Below are 23,023 nucleotides of genomic sequence, written 5' to 3'. Positions count from 1 at the left end.
GAGCGACTGAACTCGCTCTTTCAGGATCTAATGGCACAGACACAGGGTAAATACCCACCTTGATGTATTTATTACATGCCTGGACCCCTGCTTTGAGCAGCTGAGGCTAACTATGTTTCCTCCACAGCTTCCCAGAACCTCAACACCAGCATCCTTCCTGCTGCCTGTCCTGAGCTCTCATCCCAATCCTCTATGCATCATGGTGCACAGTATCTGTCTGACCCCAAAATAAGGTCCCCATCCCTCTTCTGACCCCAAAATAAGGTCCTCATTCCTCTTCTTACCCCAAAATAAGGTTCCCATCCCTCCACTGACCCTAAAATATGGTCCTCATCCTTCCAGCCTTGCAGCTCCCACTCCATGCAGCAATGCCACCTTCCCAAGGGCAACGGGTACAGCATTTTCTGTGGGATGTCTCCAACTAAAGCCTTGCTTTTGTAGCCTTCCGAAGGCATTATCAAGCTCAGGTTATTTTTAGGCTCGTTTCCTAAGGAAACAAGATGAATACGTTTGCATGTGCTGTGTGCGAGACAGCGTGTGCCTCTGCTCTGCCCTCCCACAGATAGTTTGAGTTCCTTGGGCAGTTTCAGCTGAGTTGGATGGAGCGCTGTAAGGTCTCAAAGAGATCCCTTTCTGGTAGATTTGGGGATAACAGTGGACTGGACAGAGGAGGAATTTAGTGTACTTCCAGAAATTAAAGGCTAATGCATTCAACAGACTGACCCCTCCAGCTTTCCCTTCCCTTATTGCACCAGTGCTGGGAGGAAAGCACAAGTCATGGCAGCTCCTGCAAACAAAACCCATCACTTTCAGTCCTTGTTGAGCCCCACATTGAGTGAACAACCCTTTCCATAGGCACACCAGGGTGCTTTAGGGAGTTAGAGCCCTCAGTGGAGGCTTTAATGCCAAGCACAGCTGCCTGCATGCAGCCTGCCAGTTACTTGCATCTGCCTGCTCACACTTGTTCATATCCAAAAGCCTTTTTAACAGGGTTCCTTATTTCACGTCTGCCCGTGCTGGCATCAGATAAGGTTCTATAAGTCAGACACCAGGATTTTGGCCAGGGAGCAGCAGAGAAATTGGTACAGATAATCTTTTCTATGTCCTTTGCTTCTCTGCAAGCCCTGATGGGTGAGAGGGAGGATGGGCTGAAGGAGGAATTTGGCTCTCCAAGCTTCCAACTTCTTTTTCTCTCCATTTATAGCATTTGCAGGTGAAACAAAATCTTGAGGTAAAGAAAGTTACGTTGTCAAAAACATTTCCTATTTCCCCTTCCCCCCCCCCTTTTTTTTTACTTCTATTTCTGTAATTTGGAGCAAATTTTGTTGTTCATTTCTATACCCCCAAAGCACTTTCTCCCATTTTTTATCTTTCCCCATAAATATATTCCACTAAATAAGCACATGGGAAAGGTCCTGGTTTGAGGTGTGAAAAGTGAGCCTTGAGGCCTGATCCACACCACTGATAATCAGAGACCCTGAATTCACAGGAGGATGCTGAATTCCGGGCACCTCCGCTAAGGTGGGATTTTGGGGGAGCTATGATTTATTCTATACCTATGGATTTGTTCTTCCAAACTACTGACAGACCCAGGGAACAGCATCCCAGCCTGACTATTCAGAGGTGTACAATCATCCCATCTATTTATTCAGTGAGATGTCCCACCTCTAAGTGTACTTCTGGTGACCGTATCACACATCTGTGCAATGACACTGCTGGGATGCAAGAAACCAGCAATGAGAAACCCAAACAGAAGGATTCCTTGGATCTTGGTTCCCAGACCCAGTGTGGGATCTGTTCTTCAGGTGGAGCAGAAACTCTGTCTTCTGCCCTTACAACATCTGACAGGTACATGTAAATGAACTCATGAAGAAACTCGGGTCAGCTTCACTGACACAGAAGCTCGATTTTGGGCTCTCTTCACCAGACTTCTAGGAAATGGGCAAATATTGGGATGTTCTTTGGAATCACTGTGCTCTCTTGTCTTTACAGAAAACTGGCATTTTGGAACAGAATGAGAAACGCCAGCCAGCTCTAGGGGTGCAGGGCAGGTACCCCGGGACATGCTGCTGGGGATTGAGATGCTGTTGGGCTTTTTCCCAGCAGGGAAGTGGCATTAGGAGCAAATCCTGCCTTGCTGGATGGATGGATGGGTGGATGGGTGGATGGATGGATGGATGGATGGATGGATGGATGGATGGATTGATGAATAGGAGCACTGCTGGAATCCCCAGCACGGAGCTCCCCGATGCGGGGTGATGCAGGGCTGGGCGGGTGGGGTGATAGAGACAGTGGCGGGGGGAAGCGGAGGGGAGGAGGCGAGGCGGGCCCGGGGCCGGCGGGGGAGGGCGCTCGGCGGCTGCTTGGACATAAAACGGCAGCGCCAGGGCCGGGCGGGCAGAGCGAAGCGGAGCGGCGGCAGAGAGCGGAGGGGAGCGGACCGCATCTCATCTGGACCGATCGGACTAGGGCTCGGCTCGGCACGGCCCGGATCAGATCGCACCGGTTCGACCCGGCCCGGGCCGCCCTGCGCTGCGGAGGTGAGGGAAGCGGGATGGGGCAGGACGCGGAGCGGGGTCCCCCGGGTGACTCGGGGCTGACTCAAAGGTCCCCGGTCCCGGCAGCTCTCGCAGCCAGCGGCAGGCGGAGGTTGGGGGGGTCCCTGTGTGTGTCCCCCGGCTGCAGACTCGGATTCCGGCCGCAGCCGTGACAAAGGGACCCGGCTCTCTCCAACGCGCTCCCGGCACAGGCGGGGTCCCTCCGGGTGTGCTGTAGCGGGGAGCACCGGGAAAAGGGACTGAACGCCGCTGCGGGAGAGGATTTAGGAAGCTGGGAGCGCGCTGGCTCTCTATGCAGTCTCTTCTTGGCTTGTCCAAGTCACTCCTTGCTCAAACACCATTCACCCTGAGCATCCCTACGAGCTGGGAGGCGGTGCCTGCCCATAAAATGCAGGCTCAGCTCTCCCCCACCACCACCCAAAAGTGCTCACAGAGTTTTTATCTTTGCCCTTTAGTCTCCCTGCAATTCGCATTAGGATCCTTTTGTGGGGCTCCTCTGAAGCCACACAGGACACAAGGATGGGGCAAGGTTTAGCGTTTCATGGCTGTGGGACCAGTCCTTGGGGGTGCAGGCAGCTGCTGCCGACTTCACAGCACTCCCAGGGCTGCCCTAATATGCTACAGCGGGAAGAGCATGAGGCCAACCCTGCCAGGCAGTTGGGAAACCCCTTCTCTCCATCATCTCCCACATCCCTGCATGGAGCATGGCTTGGCCAGGCTGGATACGGAGTCCGTCTGATGAGCCAGTTTATGTAAGTGCTGATTTGCACTGTCAAGAGATGGCTAAGAATGAGCCTGCCTTTGGAAATGCATAAATATGGCATCTAGCCCAAGCTGTACCCAGCAGCACAGTGTTTGTCTTGGTCCCAGCCCCTAGGAGATGTTCTGCCACCTCTCACCTGCTCTCCACTTGGCTTTAAGTCTCACCAAGTGCTTTCCAGGAGCCAGGATGGAGCAGGAGTGCCAAAAGGCACTGTCACTCTGTCCTTTATAGTGGTATCCAGTGTGGCTTTTCTGGCAGACCTGTGTGCGCTCCTTGCACGGACCACGAAGTCCCCTCCAAGCTCACCAGCTTGGCAGGAGACACGGTGCCGTAATGCGGCCCTCCCTTGGCACGCTCGGCAGGATGCTGGGCCAGGCAGGTCGCCGCTCAAAGCTGGGGTGTGACAGCCCTGCTTTCCTGTTGTTAACATCAGTGTCATTGTGCCTTCCACATGAAAGGTGCTGAGCCCCAGGAGCTGACTGGTGGGGCCACGGGCAATGCAGAGAGGGCAGCATTAGAAATAATTGCTGCCTATTCCAAGAGCCAGGGACTAGGGAGGAGAGCTGACTTCCAGACCCCTGGAGAGGCAGGGGCCTGATCCTGCTCTGACTGCTGCTCCAAGTAAAGTGCTTGGCTTGGGATCAGTAGGAAAGCAGGCTGTGCTTGCTGGCAGGCTTAACACCTTGCTGCTTTCTGTCACAGGTGGGAAGGCAGCAGTAGCTCACTATGGCCCTGGCAGACAACACGGGCTGTGCCAAACCCAGCGAGGACTTCCCCTTCCCCGAGATCATTGAACTCAATGTGGGTGGACAAGTGTACATCACCCGCCACCCCACCCTGGTCAGCGTGCCCGGCTCGCTCCTCTGGGAGATGTTCACCCAGAAGAACGTCCGCTCGCTGGCCCGGGACAGCAAGGGACGGTTCTTTGTGGATCGGGATGGGTTCCTCTTCCGCTACATCTTGGATTACATGAGGGACCAGCAGCTGGTGCTGCCCGACCACTTCCCCGAGAGGAGCCGTCTGCAGCGAGAGGCAGAGTACTTCATGCTGCCGGAGCTCGTGAAGATGCTGGCCCCCAAGCTCAGCAAGCAGAACTCACTGGGAGATGACCCATGCCAAAGCGACCCCGAGGAGCTCTCCCCTAGCGCGGATGCCACCCGCACCCTGACCTCTGCCAGCACCACGCTCCCCACCGCTGTGCCTGGTGGCCCCGGGGGTGCCGTCACCACCGGCGCGGGTGCTGCCAGCAGCGATGTGCGCAGGGCAGGTTTTATCACCATCGGCTACCGGGGCTCCTACACCCTGGGCAGGGACAGCCAGACGGATGCCAAGTTCCGCAGGGTGGCTCGGATCATGGTCTGCGGCAAGACCTCGCTGGCCAAGGAGGTCTTTGGGGATACCTTGAATGAGAGCAGGGACCCAGACCGGCCCCCGGAGAGGTACACGTCCCGCTACTACCTCAAATTCACCTTCCTGGAGCAAGCCTTTGATAAACTGGCTGATGCTGGCTTCCACATGGTGGCTTGCAACTCCACAGGCACCTGTGCCTTCGCCCATGACCAGACAGATGACAGGATCTGGACCTCTTACACCGAATATGTTTTCTATCGTGAGTGACACTGAAAAAACCCAACCCCACACACATCAAGCACCAACTCTCCCTTTCCTCTCCTGTTTCCTAGAAGGTAGACATCCAGCCCTGAATCCCAGTGTCCTTTTGAGTTTGTTCTTGGGTTTTTCCCCTCCTCCTTCCTCCACGTTGAACCTGTCCAGCTCTCCCTTGTAGCCGTCAACCATCAGCCTTCTTCCCTCTCTCCGACTTCTGCAGTAGCCGCCTGTAGCTCCCAACCCTCCCTGGATGTGTGGACTTGGACACTGTTATGTACTTGTCTTGGGTGGGAGGGGGGCATACACCAGACTGTGCTCTGGGATGGGATACCTGCAGCTGGATGAGCTTGTCCGTGTTGGACACTGAACTTGGCTCTCATGCCCTGTGCGCCAGGAACATGCTGCGTACACTGTATGTGATCTCCCGAGGGGTTCAAGGGAGAAAACGCTGGGTTAAGGACATGCAAAAAGGTGGGAAGCAGCGAGGAGGGTGGGAGGGAGGGGGGTGGATGGAAAGATGCAGCCTCGCAGCATGGATATATTGCCATTAGCCCATGTAAGCAGCTTAGTGTTTAGACTTTCAGTGCTGGGGAAGGTTAGATAAAGGCTCACCCTGTGTTTGCAGTTGGGATTTGGAGTATCGCTGCTGCTCTGGGATGCCTTGGGGGGGTGTTTTGGGGGTGGGAGAGGGTGGATAGACAGATGCTCTGTTCATGTATATGTGGAGGGAGGTGGGGGGAGTGGGGAGGGCTTTACACGCTGTAGGGTGTAAATTGCTTATACTTTGGATGGTCTGTCAGAAAAAGTCCCTTCATCTTTCCTTTGGAGTACAATAGTGATGTGAGGGACGGGGCTGGATTGCTCTGGTGAGCAGCAGCCATGACTTCACAGATTAAAGGGAGTCTTTGCCCAACGTGAAAGTCTTTGCCTTTTGGGCAATCTCTGCAAGGTCCCTGCAATCACAACTCTCCATGGGCCAGGGGCTGGCTGCTGCTGCTTCTTCACCATGCCTGGGCAAAGGGTAATAAAGGAGCAAAACCAACTCACGTATGCCTTCGTGTGCCAAGAAGCAAAAGCAGCAGTGCTGGTGGTGTGTTGTGTGCACCCAGGGTGCTGCTCCAGCAGCACTACAGCATGTGGGCATGGGGAATGTGATTTCATAGAATCACAGAATGGTTTGGGTTAGAAAGGACCTTAAGATTGTGTAGTTCCACCCCCCTGCCATGGACAGGGACACCTTGCATTAGATCAGTAGTATATGGCTATGAATAAAGAGAAGGAAGGAAGACAAACTCACTGGAGCCCTCTTGCCCTGCGCTGACTCCCCTCCTTCCCTTTGAACCCTCGCTCCCACCCCAGCGGGGCTGAACCTCAATGCAGTGAGAGTGCTGGTGCAAGTGGTTGGGTCCAGAGTTACCCACCCCTCTGCAGACCTGCCCTGGGTGATGCCTTCATCCCCATCACTCCCTTACACCCTACCATACAGCCCCAGTCCTCCTGCCCTGCTTCCTGAGCAGCCCTTGTGAAGCTCTTGGTGCAGGGAGCTGAAGGATCACCTCGCTGGATGGATGCTGCCCAAAGGGGCATTTCTGTTGGGGTGCAGTTAAGAGATTGGAGGGCTGGAGTCCTGTGGCACACAGGGCGAGCAAAACCATCACTGCCGGACAGCCCCTCTCTCCTGAAGAAGGGGAAGGCAAAAATGGTGTTTTTGTAAGGGCTCGTTCCTCATTGCAACAGCATTTGAGGAGGAAATGACAACCAGCCTTAAAAAAAGCAAAGAAAAGGGAACTTGAGCCCTGCGCAGAAAGAGGCTGAAGGGCAGAATTAAACCCTTCTAAGTAAAGGGAGAAGGGATGTGCATGTCCTGTTGGCTTCTTGGCTTCTTTTTAACTAGAGACTTTTCTGCTTGTTATTGATTAGGACTGATTGGAGAAAAGACGTTGCTGCCTTGTGAGAAATGTGGTGCTTGATGTTCGCTTTTCCCTTCTGGAACTGGGCTGCAAAATTGATCTCACTGGAGGAAGCATTTTTCCTGAGGGGGAAACCATAATGGCACAGTCACCACTGAGGTGGTTTTGATCTGTAGGTTATGTGATCTGGGCTGTTAAACCTTATACCCCAGGTGAAATATGACCAGAGCAGAGGAGTTTACTCCTGAGTCACTTTGAGTCTGATGATCTCCATGAAAACCAATACTTCATGAGAAAATGCTTCTGCTGAGCTCTGCCTCAACAAAAATACAACGATTTGGGGTTGTTTCTTTTCTTTGTGCATCTCTAGTAGTGGAAAGAGCGTCCTTTTGCTGCTGCCCATGGCTGAGAGGAGAACCTGCTTGATTTGATCCTTAGGAGAGACTCCATATGGAGAAATGGTGCCATGGAAAAACATCTATTTGAGGCCCTCCCTTGGCATCTCCCAACCGCACCCACTGTTGGCACATGTAGTGATGGAGGGGGGTGAAGGGCACAAGTCACTCAATTCCAGTTGAACACAAGAGGAACGTTTTTCACCATGAGAACAAGCTGCCACTGGAATCATCTCCCCAGGGAAATGGTGGCTCCCCAGTGTTAGGCACTGTTAAGGTTGAGCTGGACAGGGTGCTGGGACATCTAGTCTTGGTCATGCTTTGCTGAGAAAGGCTGGACCAGGTGATCCTTGAGGTCCCTTCCAACCTGGTGTTCGATGACTATATGACTCCCAGACAGGAGACTGCCTATTTTCTTGGCCTTGAGGATGAAGGGGGGTCTCATTCTGGTAACAAGTCCCTTACAGAAGAGTGTGGACCATCATGGGGAGGAGTGTTCCTTGGGAAGGCATCTGGTCTCACTGCAAGGCTCAGCAGCTGCTGAGCTCACCAGAAACTAAGGAATAAAGGCTTTTAAAAACAAAGGGCTTTAAGCTTTTGAAGCTTGTTTTGCTTCGGAGGGGTAAATGTAACTCACACTTTCATTTAGAGACCCCCAGGAAATCACCCATCCCAAAATAACATCCCTCTTTCAAGTGAGGCAGAGCATGAACATGGGCTGGGATTGTGTTCCCAGGCCAGCACCCTCCCCACAAATTGCTGGTTACTGGCTCAGTGTCTTATTCTGCACAAAAAAGTGCGTGCACTGAGCTTTTCCCATAAGGAAAAGCCAAATCCCATCATCCCATCTGTCTCCACCAGGCGCTTCTGCCACCCTGAGAGAACATCTGAAAACATTTTATATCCTAAGTCTCTTTTTAGCCCCTCTCTAAAGGAACCAACCCATTTTAGTGGCAGAAAGGTCCTGCCCTGCCCAGAAGCTGAGCTCTCCCCATGCTGCCAGTCAGGAAGCAGTAGGAATTAGAATCCCAGACTGGTTGGGGTTGGAAGGGACCTTAAAGCTCACCCAGCTCTAACCCCTGCCACAGGCAGGGACACCTTCCACTAGAGCAGCTTGCTCCAAGCCCCTGTGTCCAACCTGGCCTTAAACACTGCCAGGGATGGGGCAGCCACAGCTTCTCTGGGCACCCTGTGCCAGCGCCTCAGCACCCTCACAGGGAAGAGCCTCTGCCTAAGATCTAATAGGGATGGAGCAGATGGATACTGGGGGACTGGGAAGAGGACAAGCAGAGTGCTGTGGGGTCCAGAAGGTACAAAGGGCTGGAGGGGAGACAGAAAACCCTATCCCCAGCCTGGAAATCCCATCCTGCCATGGACTGGAGAAGCCCAAGCTGCTCAGTGCACCACAAAGACTTAATTGTAGTGGTTTAATAGTGAAGGACTAAAGCACCATAAGGGTCGAAGCAGCAGTAGCTGTAAGCTGGAACTGACCTCTTCTAACATGAAATATAAACCCCCAAATCTACCTTTAACAGCATGGGTATTCACCACTGAGAAGAATGATTGGAGGGATGGGGGCTCTCCAGTTCTTGGTGCAGAAGGTGTGGGAAGGGGCTTAATTAAACAAGCTTTCAGGCTCAGTTTAGCAGCTGACACCGGCTGTCTGCAAAGTGCAGGAGGTCAGACAATACTCAGAGCATCGCTCTGCTCTGTCCAGCCATGGAGAGACCCATGGGGCTCCTTCCTGGGGAGGAGCAGGAGAGGAAGCACAGCTGAGCACTCAGTGTTTGTGTTTGCTGCTCCAGCAACAGCACTTTGCCAAACCAAGGTTGTTCAGCCTGTGCTGACAGCTTGCTTTGAGCTAAGGCAGGTGACTTGGGGTCTTCCTGATGTGCAGATGGTTTTCTTAACAGGCTCCAGTTAAACACAGTTTTACTTGGTTCTCAGTGGCTGGGAATCATCACCCCCTCCTCTGGGAGAGCTGTACAATATCTGACTGAAATCTGTCCTTGCAAATAGGCTAAACCGGATTTCATCTAAATCATATTTGATGCACAGCCCCTGCATCCCAGATGTCTGCTCCCTCTCCCTCCTTACCCTTCTCCAGGCTGGATACACGGCGATGCAGAGCCCACTTTGCCAACAGCATCCTTCAAGTGACCCTAAAGGGGTCATCGCCCAACACCCCAGGGCAGCAGGACACATCTGCCTTCAGAAATACATTTTCTCCCTGTTTACAGCCTACTCCAGAGCACAGAAAACGCAGCTCAGCCCCGTGGTTTCCCAGGCTCAGAAATTGGATGATGAGGTTCAGCAGGAGGCAGAGGAGCATGCAGCAATTATAGAGGATAAACACAGCTCTTTACTGCACGCTGTCAAATGCCATCCTCTCTTGCAGCTCTAATCAGGGACACAAAAAGCCTCTCCTGCCAGCAGCGTGGAGAAGAGCGTTTGAATGGGAAGCACAATTCACCTGGCTGGTGTTACTGGAGGAGCTGGACAAGCCTGGCCTTCCTGGCTTAATTTGGGAGCTCTGGCAAAGGTTGATCAGGGTTAGCAGGCAGGATTGGTCTGGTGCTCCTCATCACTGGAGCCTTGCTGTGGTCCTCTCCCATCATTGTTTAGAGGACCTCTGTGGGAAGAGCATTTTGCATCCTCTTTCTCTAGACCTGTGGTCCGTGATTTGATGCCACCCATGCCTGATGGGAGAACCTACCAAAGCCACCCCAGCACAGGACAGGGGCACAGCCTGCCCAGGCCATGGCAGCTCAGCTCAATCCTCTGCCCAGGGCCTTTTGAAGAGCTTGGTGGTGAGCACATTGGTGCCAACCCCAGGGACCATGGTTGGGAGAACAGCCATTGGATGCCCAACCTCCGTTTCACAGCCCTCCATGAGCCCAGTTTGCATCCCTTCAACACTAAGGAAGCTGCCCCCCAAGGCCAAGCTTGTTTTGAGCTCTATTTCTCAACAAGAAAAGTTTGTGTAACCTCACACAGTGCCTTCCTTCCCTTTTCTTCGAGGGCCTGACCCTGTGGGCTGGTGTCGCTCCAACCTGGCAGTGTTTCAGCTATTAGCAGCTTGCCAGTTGTGTGAAAATGGGGTTTGGGGCACATCAGACCTCCTCGAATCCCTCTCCCCATGCCCAGAGCATGAGCTCAGCCCTTCAGCAGTGAAACTGCACAAGCAAACAGACCCCGTGGGTTCCCTGCCCTGTGCAAGCTCCATAGGCAGCATCCCACTGAGCTGTGCAGGAGCTGGAGAGCCCTGGAGTGCTCCACATCAGCTCCATGGTTAATTTACAGGTCCCCTGGGGCGGCAGATGGGGGTACTGAGCAGAGCCGGAAGATCAAGGATGCTCGGATGCTCAGGTCTCATGCGTTGAACCTGTAGAGCATCCATTGCACCCCTGCCTCGGGTGGCACATTGTGTGCACCAGCTCCTCCTTCACCCCAGCATTGCTGACCAAGGCATGGTGAAACAGCCCCCAGGATTAGAGAGGTCAAGGGCAATCCCTGGAGCTTGCCAAGGCTTCAGAGCCAGATGTGTCTTGACTCGGGCAGCAGTGTTGCTCTGTTGTTAATGGAGGAAAACCAACAGAGAGCTGATAAAGAACTCCTTCATCCACAAACCCTGCAGCAAGTCCCTGCCTTTCACTTGGATCTGGGGGAATCATAGAATAGTTAGGGTTGGAAAGGACCTTAGGATCATGTAGTTCCAACCCCTCTGCCGTGGGTAGTGGTGCCTTTGACAGGAGGAGTCCCTAATGGAGAGCAGCAGAATTACTGAGACAAATGAGTAGGTTTTTAAAAACAAGGAAAGGGAATGTAAACTCTTTATTTAAGGAAAGGGAACACAAAATCCAGAGTAAAGCTCAATGGGAGGGCATGGGAGCCTTGCACACAACCTTGGGGACTTCTGCCATGTCCCGTTGCTGCAGAGCCATCCCAGAGAGTCAGCTCCAGGGCACGCAGCCACAGGCCAGCACACAGCCTGGCTATGAGCCTGGGAGCAGGGGTCACCCTCCATACAGGGCTTTTGGAGAGGCCCTGGTGCTCCAGGAGGAGGCTGTAACACCTCGGTGCTCCTCTGTGCTCCGGGCATGAAGGAGGGATGGGCAGGAACAGCCCCGGGGGACTCCCAGCAGAGGATGGAGGAATGTTGCCATATAAAGAAGCAATAAAAACAACCAGCCTGAGGCTTTGCTGTTCCCCTTCCACACTCCCCCCATCAGCTCCTGGCTACAGCCCATGCACCAGGGCAGGATGTGGGGTCTCAGCACGGCTGGGGCATGGCTGATGTCCCTCCTCTGCAGGGGCTGGGGGATGTTTCTGCCCCACCACTCTTTTGTCCCCACTCTCCTGTCCCCACTCAAAACCAGGGCTGGGCATGTGACAAGGAGAAGGTTTGGCTGCTGCAGGGCTGGTTATACCCTTCAGGGGCAGGAGGAGCATCCTTGTCCCTGGGTGTACCTGAGGTACCACCGCCCTCCCCTTACTGCATCCCATGAACAGGCAGCGATAGGGCAGAGGTGGCACAGCCACCATCCTCTTTCCTTGCCAGTATCCCAAAAGACAGAGACTCCCTAATCAGTGCTCAGGGTGCAGATCTGCTTCCTGGGGCAGGGGGGCTGCTATTGAGCATCATCAAAGATCATGATGCTGCTGTGCCCTGGCGTGGGGCTCCTCTGTGCTGGTACAAGAACGCGATGCTGTCCTGTCAGCCCCAGATACATGCACCTATGTGCTGGTCTGCTGGAGATGAAGTGCTGCCCACTCCTGAGGCCATGCTCATGGACCTCTGCTAGCTGCTGCCTGCAGCCCTCCTGACTTTGCTGGAAGCAAATGCACTGGATACCCAGCTTTCAAGTTTGTTTGGCTTTTAGTTCAGGGCCTCTTTCCATGACAAGGAAGGGCTCAGAACCGAAAACCAAACAAAGAAATCAATGTTTAAGGCTCAAAGAGGAAAAAAGTAAATAAAGGAAACGGTAAGAAACAAGCTGTCAAGTTTTCCCCAACCCAGCCTCATGCTTTCGCACTGGCCAGGCTGTGTTTGTCAGCACCAGCTTAGCAGATACTCACAGGCTGAGAAGCTGATGGCTTCATGGCCTTGAGCACCCAAAGAGGCAAGGTCTAGTGAACCCAAAGCAGGGCTTCTGCCTCTGCTGCTCCATGGGGTATAGTCACAGAACCACAGAATGGGTTGTGTTGGAAGGGACCTTAAAGCTCATAGGGTTCCAACCCCCTGCCATGGGCAGGGACACCTTCCACTGGAGCAGCTTGCTCCAAGCCCCTCTGTCCAACCTGGCCTTGAACACTGCCAGGCATGGGGCAGCCACAGCTTCTCTGGGCACCCTGTGCCAGCGCCTCAGCACCCTCACAGGGAAGAGCTTCTGCCCAAGAGCTCATCTCAGTCTCCCCTCTGGCAGGTTCAAGCCATTCCCCTTGTCCTTGTTGGCCCCTTCAGGCACTGGGCACAAGCCCTGGGTTCAGCCCTACTCTGCACCACTGCATCCTCACCCAGCTCACTGTGCCTCAGTTTCCCTACCTGCAGTGTGAGGCAAACCAGCCCTTTGAGGTCCTTGAGGGGAGGCCCTGCCGGGGGTGATGGGATGGATCCCCCAGCACTTTCCTCCCCTCTGAGCTTTCAGGAAATGCCTGATCCAGTGCAGAGCACAGGGCACAGCCTGTCCAGCTCTGCTGCCCACCATAGAACCTGAACTAGCAGGCACAGCGAGGCCACTTCACCCTTGTAAGCCAACCCGGTTTAAAATAGCCTCCAATCCCCACAGTACAAGTAAGAACCCCACTGAGTTACACTGCTTTACCCCAGCTGGGCACCACTTCCTCAGAGCTGAGGCTTTCAACCAAAATAAAGAGCAATGCTCTAATCCTTCCCCTTACAGCAGAACAACAGATTACAGCTCATTTAGTGCAGTCCCACTTGCCATACAATTATACCCTGTGTGTATCTATTATTCCCATTATGCCCAAGTATTCTGGTTAATATCCTATTTTAATCAACTCGGAGGATTAAATGCCACGAAGGACCCAGGAGGGTAGTCTTTTCCAAGCGGATGGTGCAGGGATGCTGAGGACGGGCATGTGGGCGCTGGGTTGGTCCTAGGGAGGAGGGATGGGGGTAAGAGGGGACAGGGCTTTCCCGTGGGTTGCTGCTAGAAGCAAGTTGAGTCGGTAGAGCCTGTAGTTAACGGACTGCAAGGAACAGACCAGTAAACAGGAAACTGTTTCGCAACCTCCCATCATGAAAGCTTCGCCCTTTGGCTCTGCAGTGGATGCTGCCTGTCCTGCCTGTCCCAGCATCTCCCCAGGGATGTGCTGCTCATGCAGATGCTGCAGCAGCGAGTCTGGCACCCTAATGGTCAGACCCGCACCTCGGCTGGATGCTCATTGCAATGGGGTTTTGTTCCCCGGCATCTCATAGCAGCGTTTGAGGGGAAGGGGAGATGCCCAGGGCTCCCCATGCAACCTCAGAGGTCCTGCGTGTCCCAGTGACCCTGAGGCTCCATCATTCACCTCCAAGGCAGTTGGGATTCCAGCTTCTCCTCTGTGTGAAGTGGAAACAGCTCCTTTGACACGGTTCACTTTAATGGAGCAGCTCCAAACCTGCAGAAACCGAGGGAACAGCCAATGTTTCCCGATGGGCGTTCCCAAATCCTCATTGTTCTTTACGTGCCTGGGGAGGATTTAACACAAAGCCCCAGGGAAGCAAAAGAACATCAACAAGATGCCCCAGGGTGCAAGCTTTTAACTCTCATTATGCTCCAGGGGAACTCAAGTCCCCAGGTCCTAGTTTCTGGAATGATTCCCAGTCTTCTAGAAGTCACAGGAGCAGAATAAGGCCAGGAAAGTACTTCCCAGCATGCAGGGAAGCTGAGCACATACCAAGCACATCGGGGTTATGTTATGTTGCTTTATGACAAATACCTCTGAGTTTATATCCCTCTTGTTCCCCCCATTGTAGTGTTGTTGCTCCCAACAAACCGTGCTTTTGCAGGTCCTGGAAAGCAAAGACATTTCCTTGGGATGAGATGTATTTGTATATGCCAGGAATAGTGATGTCCTGGCACCAGGACCTTCACCATCATCAGTTCTCCTCCCTCCCTCTGCGCAAGCTGAGGTCATCCATCAGTGTCATGTAAAAGGAGGACAAACCGACCTTCCCCTGTCAAGCAGAGGGCTGGCAGGAGTCAGGAACCTCACGTTGTCCTCAGGTTGTGGGCAGACACCCCAGTGGTGCTGGTTCCTCCTTCTTGCTCAGGGCTCTGCCACCACCGTCACCTCTGCCCATGCTCCCCACAGCCACAGCATCCTGAAGCAGCATCTTCACATGGGCACCCTCAGCCCCCAACCACCATCTGCTGCCCGGTTTCACAGGTTGGACAGTCAGTCCTGGGGGCCAGAAATCCCAGCCCTGGCCCTCTGTAACGCTGGGGCTTGCTTACAGCAAGGCTGTACGGAGGCTTTAGGGACCATAAGGGAACAGGCAGAGCCTGCAGGAGATGCAGGAACGCTGGCAGTCTCCATGAACTAAAATGCTTTGATCTACTTGCCATCAGCTCCAGAAGGAATTGTCCATTCCCTTCCCAAATTCCACCAAAAGCAATTATTTCCCCCCAGATTATCTATCGCTATAAAAGGCAGGAGGAGGTTGAACAGCATGAAGAAAGGAGTTAGCCAAGAAGGGCCTGATGTTTCCAAGAGGATTGATGCACAGGGCTCTCCACCCCCTCCCCAGGGCAAAGGAGGCTTCCCTGTGTGCTCCTGGCCAGAATTACAGCCATGGGTATGGTCACTGTGACCCTCTATGTAGATGAATGTCCCACAGTGATACCATCAGCAGCTCTGTGTGCTCACAGCAAGATCCTGGATGGAAAACTTGGATGGGGCTGGGAGCAGCTGCAGAGTAACACGTGTGCTGAGGCTGGGTCCTGCAGAGCCAAAGCACGGACACATCCCTGGAAGCAGGCAGCTGGCCTGGAGAGGGGGGAAGGCAGCAGGAGGCAGTGTTCCCCTGGAGCTTAGTCACCCCATTCCTCACTCACCATCACTCCGGCAGGATGGGGGCTGTAGCAGCAGTGGGAAGGCTGGTTACAGCTGAGGATGCAGCTTCCAAAGGGATCCTTTGCCAAAAGCCATCGTTTACTTGCCTGAAGGTGGCAGTTTGTGTGTCCAAGTCCATCGATCTGCTCTAACTTCACCCTTTCAATCTGGATGTCAAAGGCTGCACCTTGGGCAGGGCAGCAAGAGAAGCGAACTGTGCTGGAGGGTGGGATTCCTGTCTGGAGGTGACATCTGACATCGCAGGGATTCACAGGCATTAGAGGTGCAGATGTCTCTCCATGGACTCCAACAGGAACCCCCCAGATCCTTCTTTTCCTAATTGACCTCTCTTTATCAGTGTGCATTTTAATGTAGACCTTGGGAGGTGGAGCAGCGAAAGCAGGTCACACATTGGCCCCAAAGAGACTGAAGGGATCTCACATGGCTGACAGACCATTGACAAACCTTCCTGCGAGCCAGGAGGACAATCCAGCTTGGATTCCGGATGAGATGCTGTACGATGACCCCCTGTGGGGTCGGGGAAGACCTTTGGGGTGTATCTCAGGCTCCCCGCTTGAGCACCAGGTTGCCCAGAAAGGCTCCAGCTCTCACATAATCCCATACAAAGCCATTATCATCAGTCCTGCGGCAGGGAAGACACGACAGAAAAGTGCCCCGCTGTTCAGAGAGGACCATTAAGCAAACACACACTCCAGGCACCAACCCAGGGGAGCAAAGCGCTCTCATGGGAAGCCCAATTACACCCAGTAAAATAATGTTCTGCTGGAGCGACCTGTGTGCAACGTTTCCTGTGCGGTGATAGCAACAGGGGGCCCTAATTCAAGTTAATGACCCAGTAGATGCCTTTGTCAGCCATTGAAAAAGACAAGGTGGTGAGCAGAGCTCTGATGCTTCATGCTTGTGGTGCTGAATGACTGTGCGAAGCAGTGAGGTCTCCTCATTTTGCCTTAGAACCCTCAGCAGGCATTTGTTTGCTTCTAAAGCTGTTTGACACAGGGCTGAGCCATTAGCAATCACTCACTGTGCATTCCTAGAGGCTCCACGTTTGACTTTCCTCCCTTTTTGGCAGCCTGGGCTGGCACCACCAGCTGTACCCTCAGGTCTGCCCAGCCACAGCCATTGAGAATGGCTTTAAAAAGGGAACTTACCAGAAATAGGGGAATTGCAGGACCCTGGGGTGCAGCAGAGGATGGGCTGCAGAGGGATGGGCTGGTGCTGACCAAGGCTTAGAGCTGTGGGAAGCCAAGCAAAGGATAAAGCGCAGCTTAAGGCGTGTTTGTTGCTCTGAATCAGCTCCTGTAGGTCTGTGAGGCTTCAAACAGCAGCCCAGCTCCATTGCCATGAGGGTGCCCACCTTGACTGAGGGTCCCATTATCCACAGAGCATCCCCAGAGCATCCCCTCTGGGCAGACGGCCCAAGTCCGCAGCCTGGAAGGTGTCCCTGCCCGTGGATGAGCTCTAAGGTCCCTTCCAACACAAACCAGTCTGTTTCTGTTTGGACTCTATGACTCTTGCTGTGCTGCCTCCCCCCTCGATCCCCAGCCTTAATCGCAAGCAGAGACCAGCTTTGGGAGGGGGTGTGAGGGAATTCCACTCATTTGCAGTTCTGTTTGTGCTCCACGTCTGGAATAACGCGGCCCCACCTGCAGAACAGCCTGCTTTCCTCTCCTACAGAGCCTGAGGCCATCCCTGCAGGGGGGGACATGGCTGGAGCCCAGCACCACATCTGCACAAACAGCACTCGGGGATGGATCCATCATCAGGAGGTTCATTTGAAGGGGCTCAAGCCATTCACTAAAATAACATCCCTACCCTGTGTTTTAACCTCTTGGAAAACGCAGCCCCAGCCCTTTTGCAGGCAGCGGGAGAGGGAAATTGCAGGTTTGGGCCATTTTCTGTGGTTCAGCAAAGGTTATTTTCTCTCAGGCTGCATTTTCCAGGCCAGCACTTCCTGAGAGAGCTGCTGCTGTGGGAGCTTCCAGCATTAGCTCAGCCCTTGGTAACCCGGAGCCCCTGGGTCAGTGGGTAAGACACTTGTGGAATGAGCCTGTGGATCCCATCCTCACTGCGGGGAGCGCAGGGAGCTCGTTCTGACTGGATCTGAGCCTTGCTGGTAGGGGGCGAACCTTGAAAACAAGGAGGGGACAAAGGAAAGATGTAAAGTAACCCAGAACAAGCGACTTCAGGCTTAAAACAGGGCCTGCAGCTCTAACCTCTGCAGGGCTGGGGCTGGCACTAATGCTTCTGGGCTGAGGTCTGGGCAGGCAGGTGTGGGTCCATCTGATGTAGCCCTGTGCAGCATCCAGGGTTGGGTCCTTGATGGGCTCTGGTCAGCTATGCTGGGTGCTACCAGTATCTGGGTGCTGGAATTCAGGTGCTGGACTGTGAACACCGGTATCTGCAATTCATGCATCCTCATGGATTTCTTAGGTTCTTTTTGTTGTGAGGAGAGCAGAAGCACCCTGGGTTTCCTCTGTGCCTATCACCAACAGTGTTACTCCCATAGAGACTGTCAGTACTATGGGGTGGGTGTCAAGCACCCAGAGAGGGGTGGGAAGCAGCTTCCTGACCCACGGCAGCTCAAAGCCCTGCACACATCAAGGTCAGACCTTCAGCAAGGAGGATGCAATGGGATGGGATGCAATGGGGTGGGATGCAACGGGGTGGGATGCTCCAAGACCTGCCATGTGCCTGCGGTGCCCCTATTGCATGCCGAGCACGGTTCCTGGCCCCCAGGCAGCCTGCCAGCCCGCTGCAGCCAAACTGAGCTGCAGGAGAGGCAAAGCAGAGCTCAATTTGTACGTTCAACACAACATCACAGAGAGGGAACCGCCTCCCCTGGGCGATCTGGCAGGAGCTGCTGCCTCCCCCTTCGCTCTGCAGCCCAGAGCCATCCCCAGCTGCACACACACACATTAGAACCGGTGCTTTGGAGCTGTGCGGATGCCCACAGAACTATTGGACAGAGGTATTTCAGAACCTGCATCCACCAGGCAAGTGCATGATGTGCTGCCTGTGTTGGGCAGCTCCTATTGGTAAGACTAGAGCCAGTGGTTCTTTGAGCTGCAGCAGATGCAGGAGATAGGCCAGGTTGGACACAGGGGCTTGGAGCAAGCTGCTCTAGTGGAAGGTGTCCCTGCCCATGGCAGGGGTTGGAACTGGGTGAGCTTTAATGTCCCTTCCAACCCAAACCAGGCTGGAAGTCTATGAACATGCAGCTGCTGCAAAATGAAGGTATTTGTTAATCCTCCCTCGCTCCCTTGTTTACCAGAGACCTGTTGGGCTCTGGTTTAACTCAGCTAAGAGCACCATGTCCTAGGTAAGAGCATCCTGAGTCTCTCCCTGGTGTTGGGTGTGATTTTCAATTCCTGGATGGTACCACAGGCCAGAGCTGGAGCAGACTGCTCTCTCTCTGAGCCCAGGGTAGTGTTTGCCTTGTTTCTGCACTGCTCCATTCTCCCCCTCACCATGGGTATCCCAAGGGTGCAGTTGAAAACGTTTCCATCCCCACCAATGGCATTTCAGCCACGACATCAAGCTGGGAACCTCCCGAGCAGCAAAACAGCTGGATAAAACCCCAAGCTGCTAACTCGAGCCCAAGAGCCTGACCCCAGCCTTACTGACACAAATATTCCCTGAGCAAACACTTTTCATCACTTCTCCCCAGCAGCCTCTCTGCTGTTCTGAGGTTTCCTGCCCCAAAACAGGCCCTGCTAAGGGGCTGCAGCTGACTGGGCTGGGCAGGCAGGGTGGGAACAACACACAGATCATCTCCTGAGCTGAGAAACATCACTGAGATGAACTCAGGGGAAAGCAGATGCTCAGCCAGCTCTTAAATTGCTCTTGGAGCTGTTATCAGCAGCTCACTGCTGGAGCAGGGAAGCACAGTGAGTGGCTCTGCAGGGCGGCTGTAGTCGATACTCCCATTACTGCTCTGCTGATGGGAGAAAGCACCCATGTAAAACACATGGGTGAACCTCACGTTGTCCCAGATTGTCCTGGATTCTCAGCCCCCCCCAAAACCCTCATCATCATCTGTAAGCACTGACCTATGCATGACAGAGGGGCTGTCCCCTCTGCTTAGCATCCCCTGCATGGATTTAAGCCTTGTATTTCAGTGGCTGTCCTGGGTTTGGCAGTGGCTCTGAGCTGGGAGGTTCAAGAGCACAAGTTCAAAAGAGTGGGAGTCCTTGCACACAAAGATGTGTGTTAGGTAAGGATGTGATTGCAGGAGCCTGGGTCATGGGAGACCTGACATGGGGGTATGTAGTTCTCCTCCTGATGCTGGGACTGGAACACCCTGCCTGCTTTGGGATGACAGGTTAAGAAAGATGTTGATGAGCTGGAGGGAGTCCAGAGGAGAAGCATGAATAGTAAGATGAGGTTCAGTAACCACAGCTTATCAGGAAATGTTGAAGAAGCAGGGTTGGTTTAGTCTGAGATGCAGAAGGTGTGCAAACAGGCCATCATCAGGCAAAGTTTAATTGTAAAATACCATTTGAATATGAAATGTTAATCGATGGTACTGGAAGGTTGCTGGAGAAAGGATCAGAATAAAAGCAAATTCACTATAAGGAAGCTTTGGGTTGGACATTACTAAAAGCTTTCTCTCAGCTACACTGGTAACGTGCAGCACCAGTGGGGCAGGTCTCTAGGGAGGACTGGTACCTCCTCCCTGGATGATTTAAGCTTAGACAAACATCCACCAGAGGTGATCGTCTGGGATCCTGTGTTTATGAGCTGAGAAAGGGAGGATTAATACATCCATCCATCCATCCATCCACTCCCACTGCCTGGGCAGACCCCCGAAATGCTGGGCCATAAAACTAGGGACCAGACCTTTTTATCCCAAGGCAAGAAGCACCTCCAGTATTTTAACAGAGGATGTCACTGAATCCAGCCTGGAATAAATGTCCTGCTGTGTGTAAGTCCTGACAGAGGAGAAGCAATAGGTCCAGCAGTTTAAATGCTTTCCCACCAGACCAAGTGCTGATGGGTGCACTTAGGGATGTTCTCTGCCAGCATCCACCACGCTGCTGGGTTAGACCACTCTGGTGCTGCAAGTGGGACCCAGGAGGGGCTGCTGCTCCCACATTTCCACCTCAGCCTTATCTCTGATCTTGCTGGTTTACATTGCTTCCTCTTCCTCTTCTCTGCCAGCACCTACCTGCACAACCCCCTGCTGCTGCTGCATAGGAGGTCCTCTCCTCAGATCACACCTCTGCTTTATCTGAACTGGCATCTCTTTTGGCTTCCTGAAGGAAATGAGCTGGGGGGAGGCACATGCACAGCACCTAAATTTAACACCTTGCCATATAAGAGAGGGAAGAGGACTCAAGCACACAACTGTAAGCATCCAAATGATGCTTCTGATGCCTGAGAAGCTATGGCTCACCATAGGCCCACCAAAACAGGCCACCTGAAGGTACCCTTCTATGGCCAGCACTATCTTTTTGCCCTTCACCTGCCACAACATGACTGAAATGAGTCTTGATGTGAGTTTTAACATGGAAGAGATAGTGACAGGCTTGTTTTCCTTCCCTTGCCTTTCCTCCAGGCAATCCCTGATGTATTTACGAGGCTTTTCCCTGCACGCAGGACACTGCCTGCCCTCACCTACCTGTGTAGCTGGCAAGACGTAATCCAGCAAAGCTGTGATTTATGTTTCATGCCATTTTACATCTGATCTGCACCAAAATCCAGGGCTTTTTTTTTTTCTTTTGAAGACTAGAATCAAACAAAATAAAAAATCAAGCCATCATTTAAATAATTGGTGGATGGGAGCTCAGCAACTCTGATTTAAAGGGATTTAGCTCCAACCTTAAAGCCTGGAGGGGAAGCTGCAATTTTCTGATTAATTCTTCCACAAAACAGGGGTAAAAACCATCCCAACCTTGCCCCTGCTTCTGGTAAAGGTGAGGAAGGGTTGAAACAGGAGAGGCTGGACTGCAGGGTTGGGCCACTCATGGTGATGCTGATACTGGAGCCTTTCCACCCATCACCTTCCCTGTCTCTTCTCCAGGCATCTCCTCCTTCCCATATCCCTCCGGTTTCTGCCACCATCATCTAATATCGCTTCCTTCTCAGAAACAGGAACTCAGCACTGAACACATTCTGTAATCAAATCAGACCTGAATGATGTTAAAGGAGAACTGGAAAGTGCTTTAATAATGAATAAATCAAGGGGGATTAAGAGCCCTGCCCCATCTAGAAATGACCCATGTGTGGACTGAAAATGAAAACTATTACATTAGATAACAAGATCAGGGGATGATTTATCAGGCAGGAATGGGCAGAGCATGTGTTCAGCTCCGTGTCCTGCCTTTAACAGTGCCTGGCAGAGATTTCAGACCAAGGAGGAAGAAACCCCTCGTCTGGTTTGCATTAGCCCCTCTCCAGGAGAATTTCTCGTTGCTCATCAGTGATGCCCAATACACTGCAGCATTGTGGTTTCTGTCTCTTATCATCTTCAATCTTATCTATGCTCATTTTGGAGGGAGGACTTCCTTAAAGGGAGCTTTCCATCAGAAAGCACATGGTTGTAGGATGATGGCAATGCTCCCATCAGCTTCCCTAATTCTTTCCTCTTTAGCTCTGACTATCCTAATCTCGTCCTCTTCATTGTAAAACTCCCTTTATGCCCTTCACAGTGTTACTGAATGGCTTTGGGCAGACTTTAATCTCACCTGCCTGTCCTGAGAAGTGGCCAGGACTGAACCTAGAGCACTGCCCCATTCCATAAAGGTATATGTTTTCTATGAGGTTTTATGCCCTTACCCAGTGCAATCTCCTGCCTGTGTCACCTCTGCCTGCTAAGGAGCACTTCTTCACCTCCCCATCATTACACAGGGGCTGCTCTTTTGTGTCTGTCTCCTGAGTCACTAAGGGCACATTTAAAACCCACCAAGGTGTATGAAAAGCTCAAGTGACATTTTCTAATGGGCATTGCTTTTCAGTGCTTGCCATTTCCTTTAACCCACTGACAGGCTCTTCACTAAAGTCCCTTCCCCTGCTCCCCTTGCAGCTTACACCAGCCTGATATTATGTTCCATTCCCTGCAAACTTTATCCACTTGACTCTTTGCTCTTTTCCCCTTGCATCATTAACAAAAGTCCTTCATCCCAATACGGCCTCTTGGGGATGTCCTATTATTACATTATTTATACACTGAGAATGAACTCTTGATTCCATTTCTTCCTTTCTCTATCTTAATAAGCTTTTAATACACTCTGAGAGTTAAACACCCTCCCTTTGGCTATTGAGCTTCCTTAAAAGCCTCTTTGATGGTCCTTATCAAAAAGACCTCAGGAAAATGTAGTAACTGTTCTCCGTTATCCACTGCTTTGTTTGGCTTACTATAGGACAAAAGGATTTTCCCCCTCTGTATTAGAAGCACACAGGCACTTTGTAATTGTGCCTTTAATTATTATTTCAATTTACTTGCTTTGTCCAGAAGCAGTTACAGTTCTTTAACGTATCTTTGCAAACAGGCTGGAAAATGCAGGTTTGGGGTTCATTCAGATTAGTTGCAAATTCATCAGAAAGTACAGGAAATAGTGCTGAAAACCCCCATTTTTTGGCGTGTGAAAAATGTATTTCCTTCTGGTTTTAAACAAAATATGCTAATTTCCCCTTTTCAAATGCTGTTTCAAGATTAAGGCATTTTTAATCTGTTTCTTCACATTGTATTAATGGGTTTCTAGGGAT

The 23,023-nt window shown here is 52.4% G+C and overlaps 2 protein-coding genes across 2 annotated transcripts in view; both read left to right on the top strand.

Annotated features, from left to right (window-relative positions):
• Positions 1-23,023, top strand: part of LOC133214028 (uncharacterized) — a 153,978-nt gene that overhangs the window by 84,208 nt on the left and 46,747 nt on the right. The window lies entirely within an intron of this gene.
• On the top strand, positions 2,454-5,843 carry LOC133214034 (BTB/POZ domain-containing protein KCTD12-like). The gene is made up of 2 exons (XM_061356696.1): positions 2,454-2,540; positions 4,024-5,843. Exon 2 carries the CDS (start codon positions 4,048-4,050, stop codon positions 4,936-4,938), a length of 891 nt encoding a protein of 296 aa, XP_061212680.1. The 5' UTR covers positions 2,454-2,540; positions 4,024-4,047; the 3' UTR covers positions 4,939-5,843.

The sequence above is a fragment of the Neopsephotus bourkii genome, unplaced genomic scaffold (assembly GCF_033783945.1).
Source record: "Neopsephotus bourkii isolate Nb327-2 ecotype Australia unplaced genomic scaffold, CSIRO-AGI_Nbou_v1 NB_867, whole genome shotgun sequence".
NCBI classification, from domain to species: Eukaryota; Metazoa; Chordata; class Aves; order Psittaciformes; family Psittacidae; genus Neopsephotus; species Neopsephotus bourkii.
This window is presented reverse-complemented; position numbering and strand designations above follow the sequence as displayed.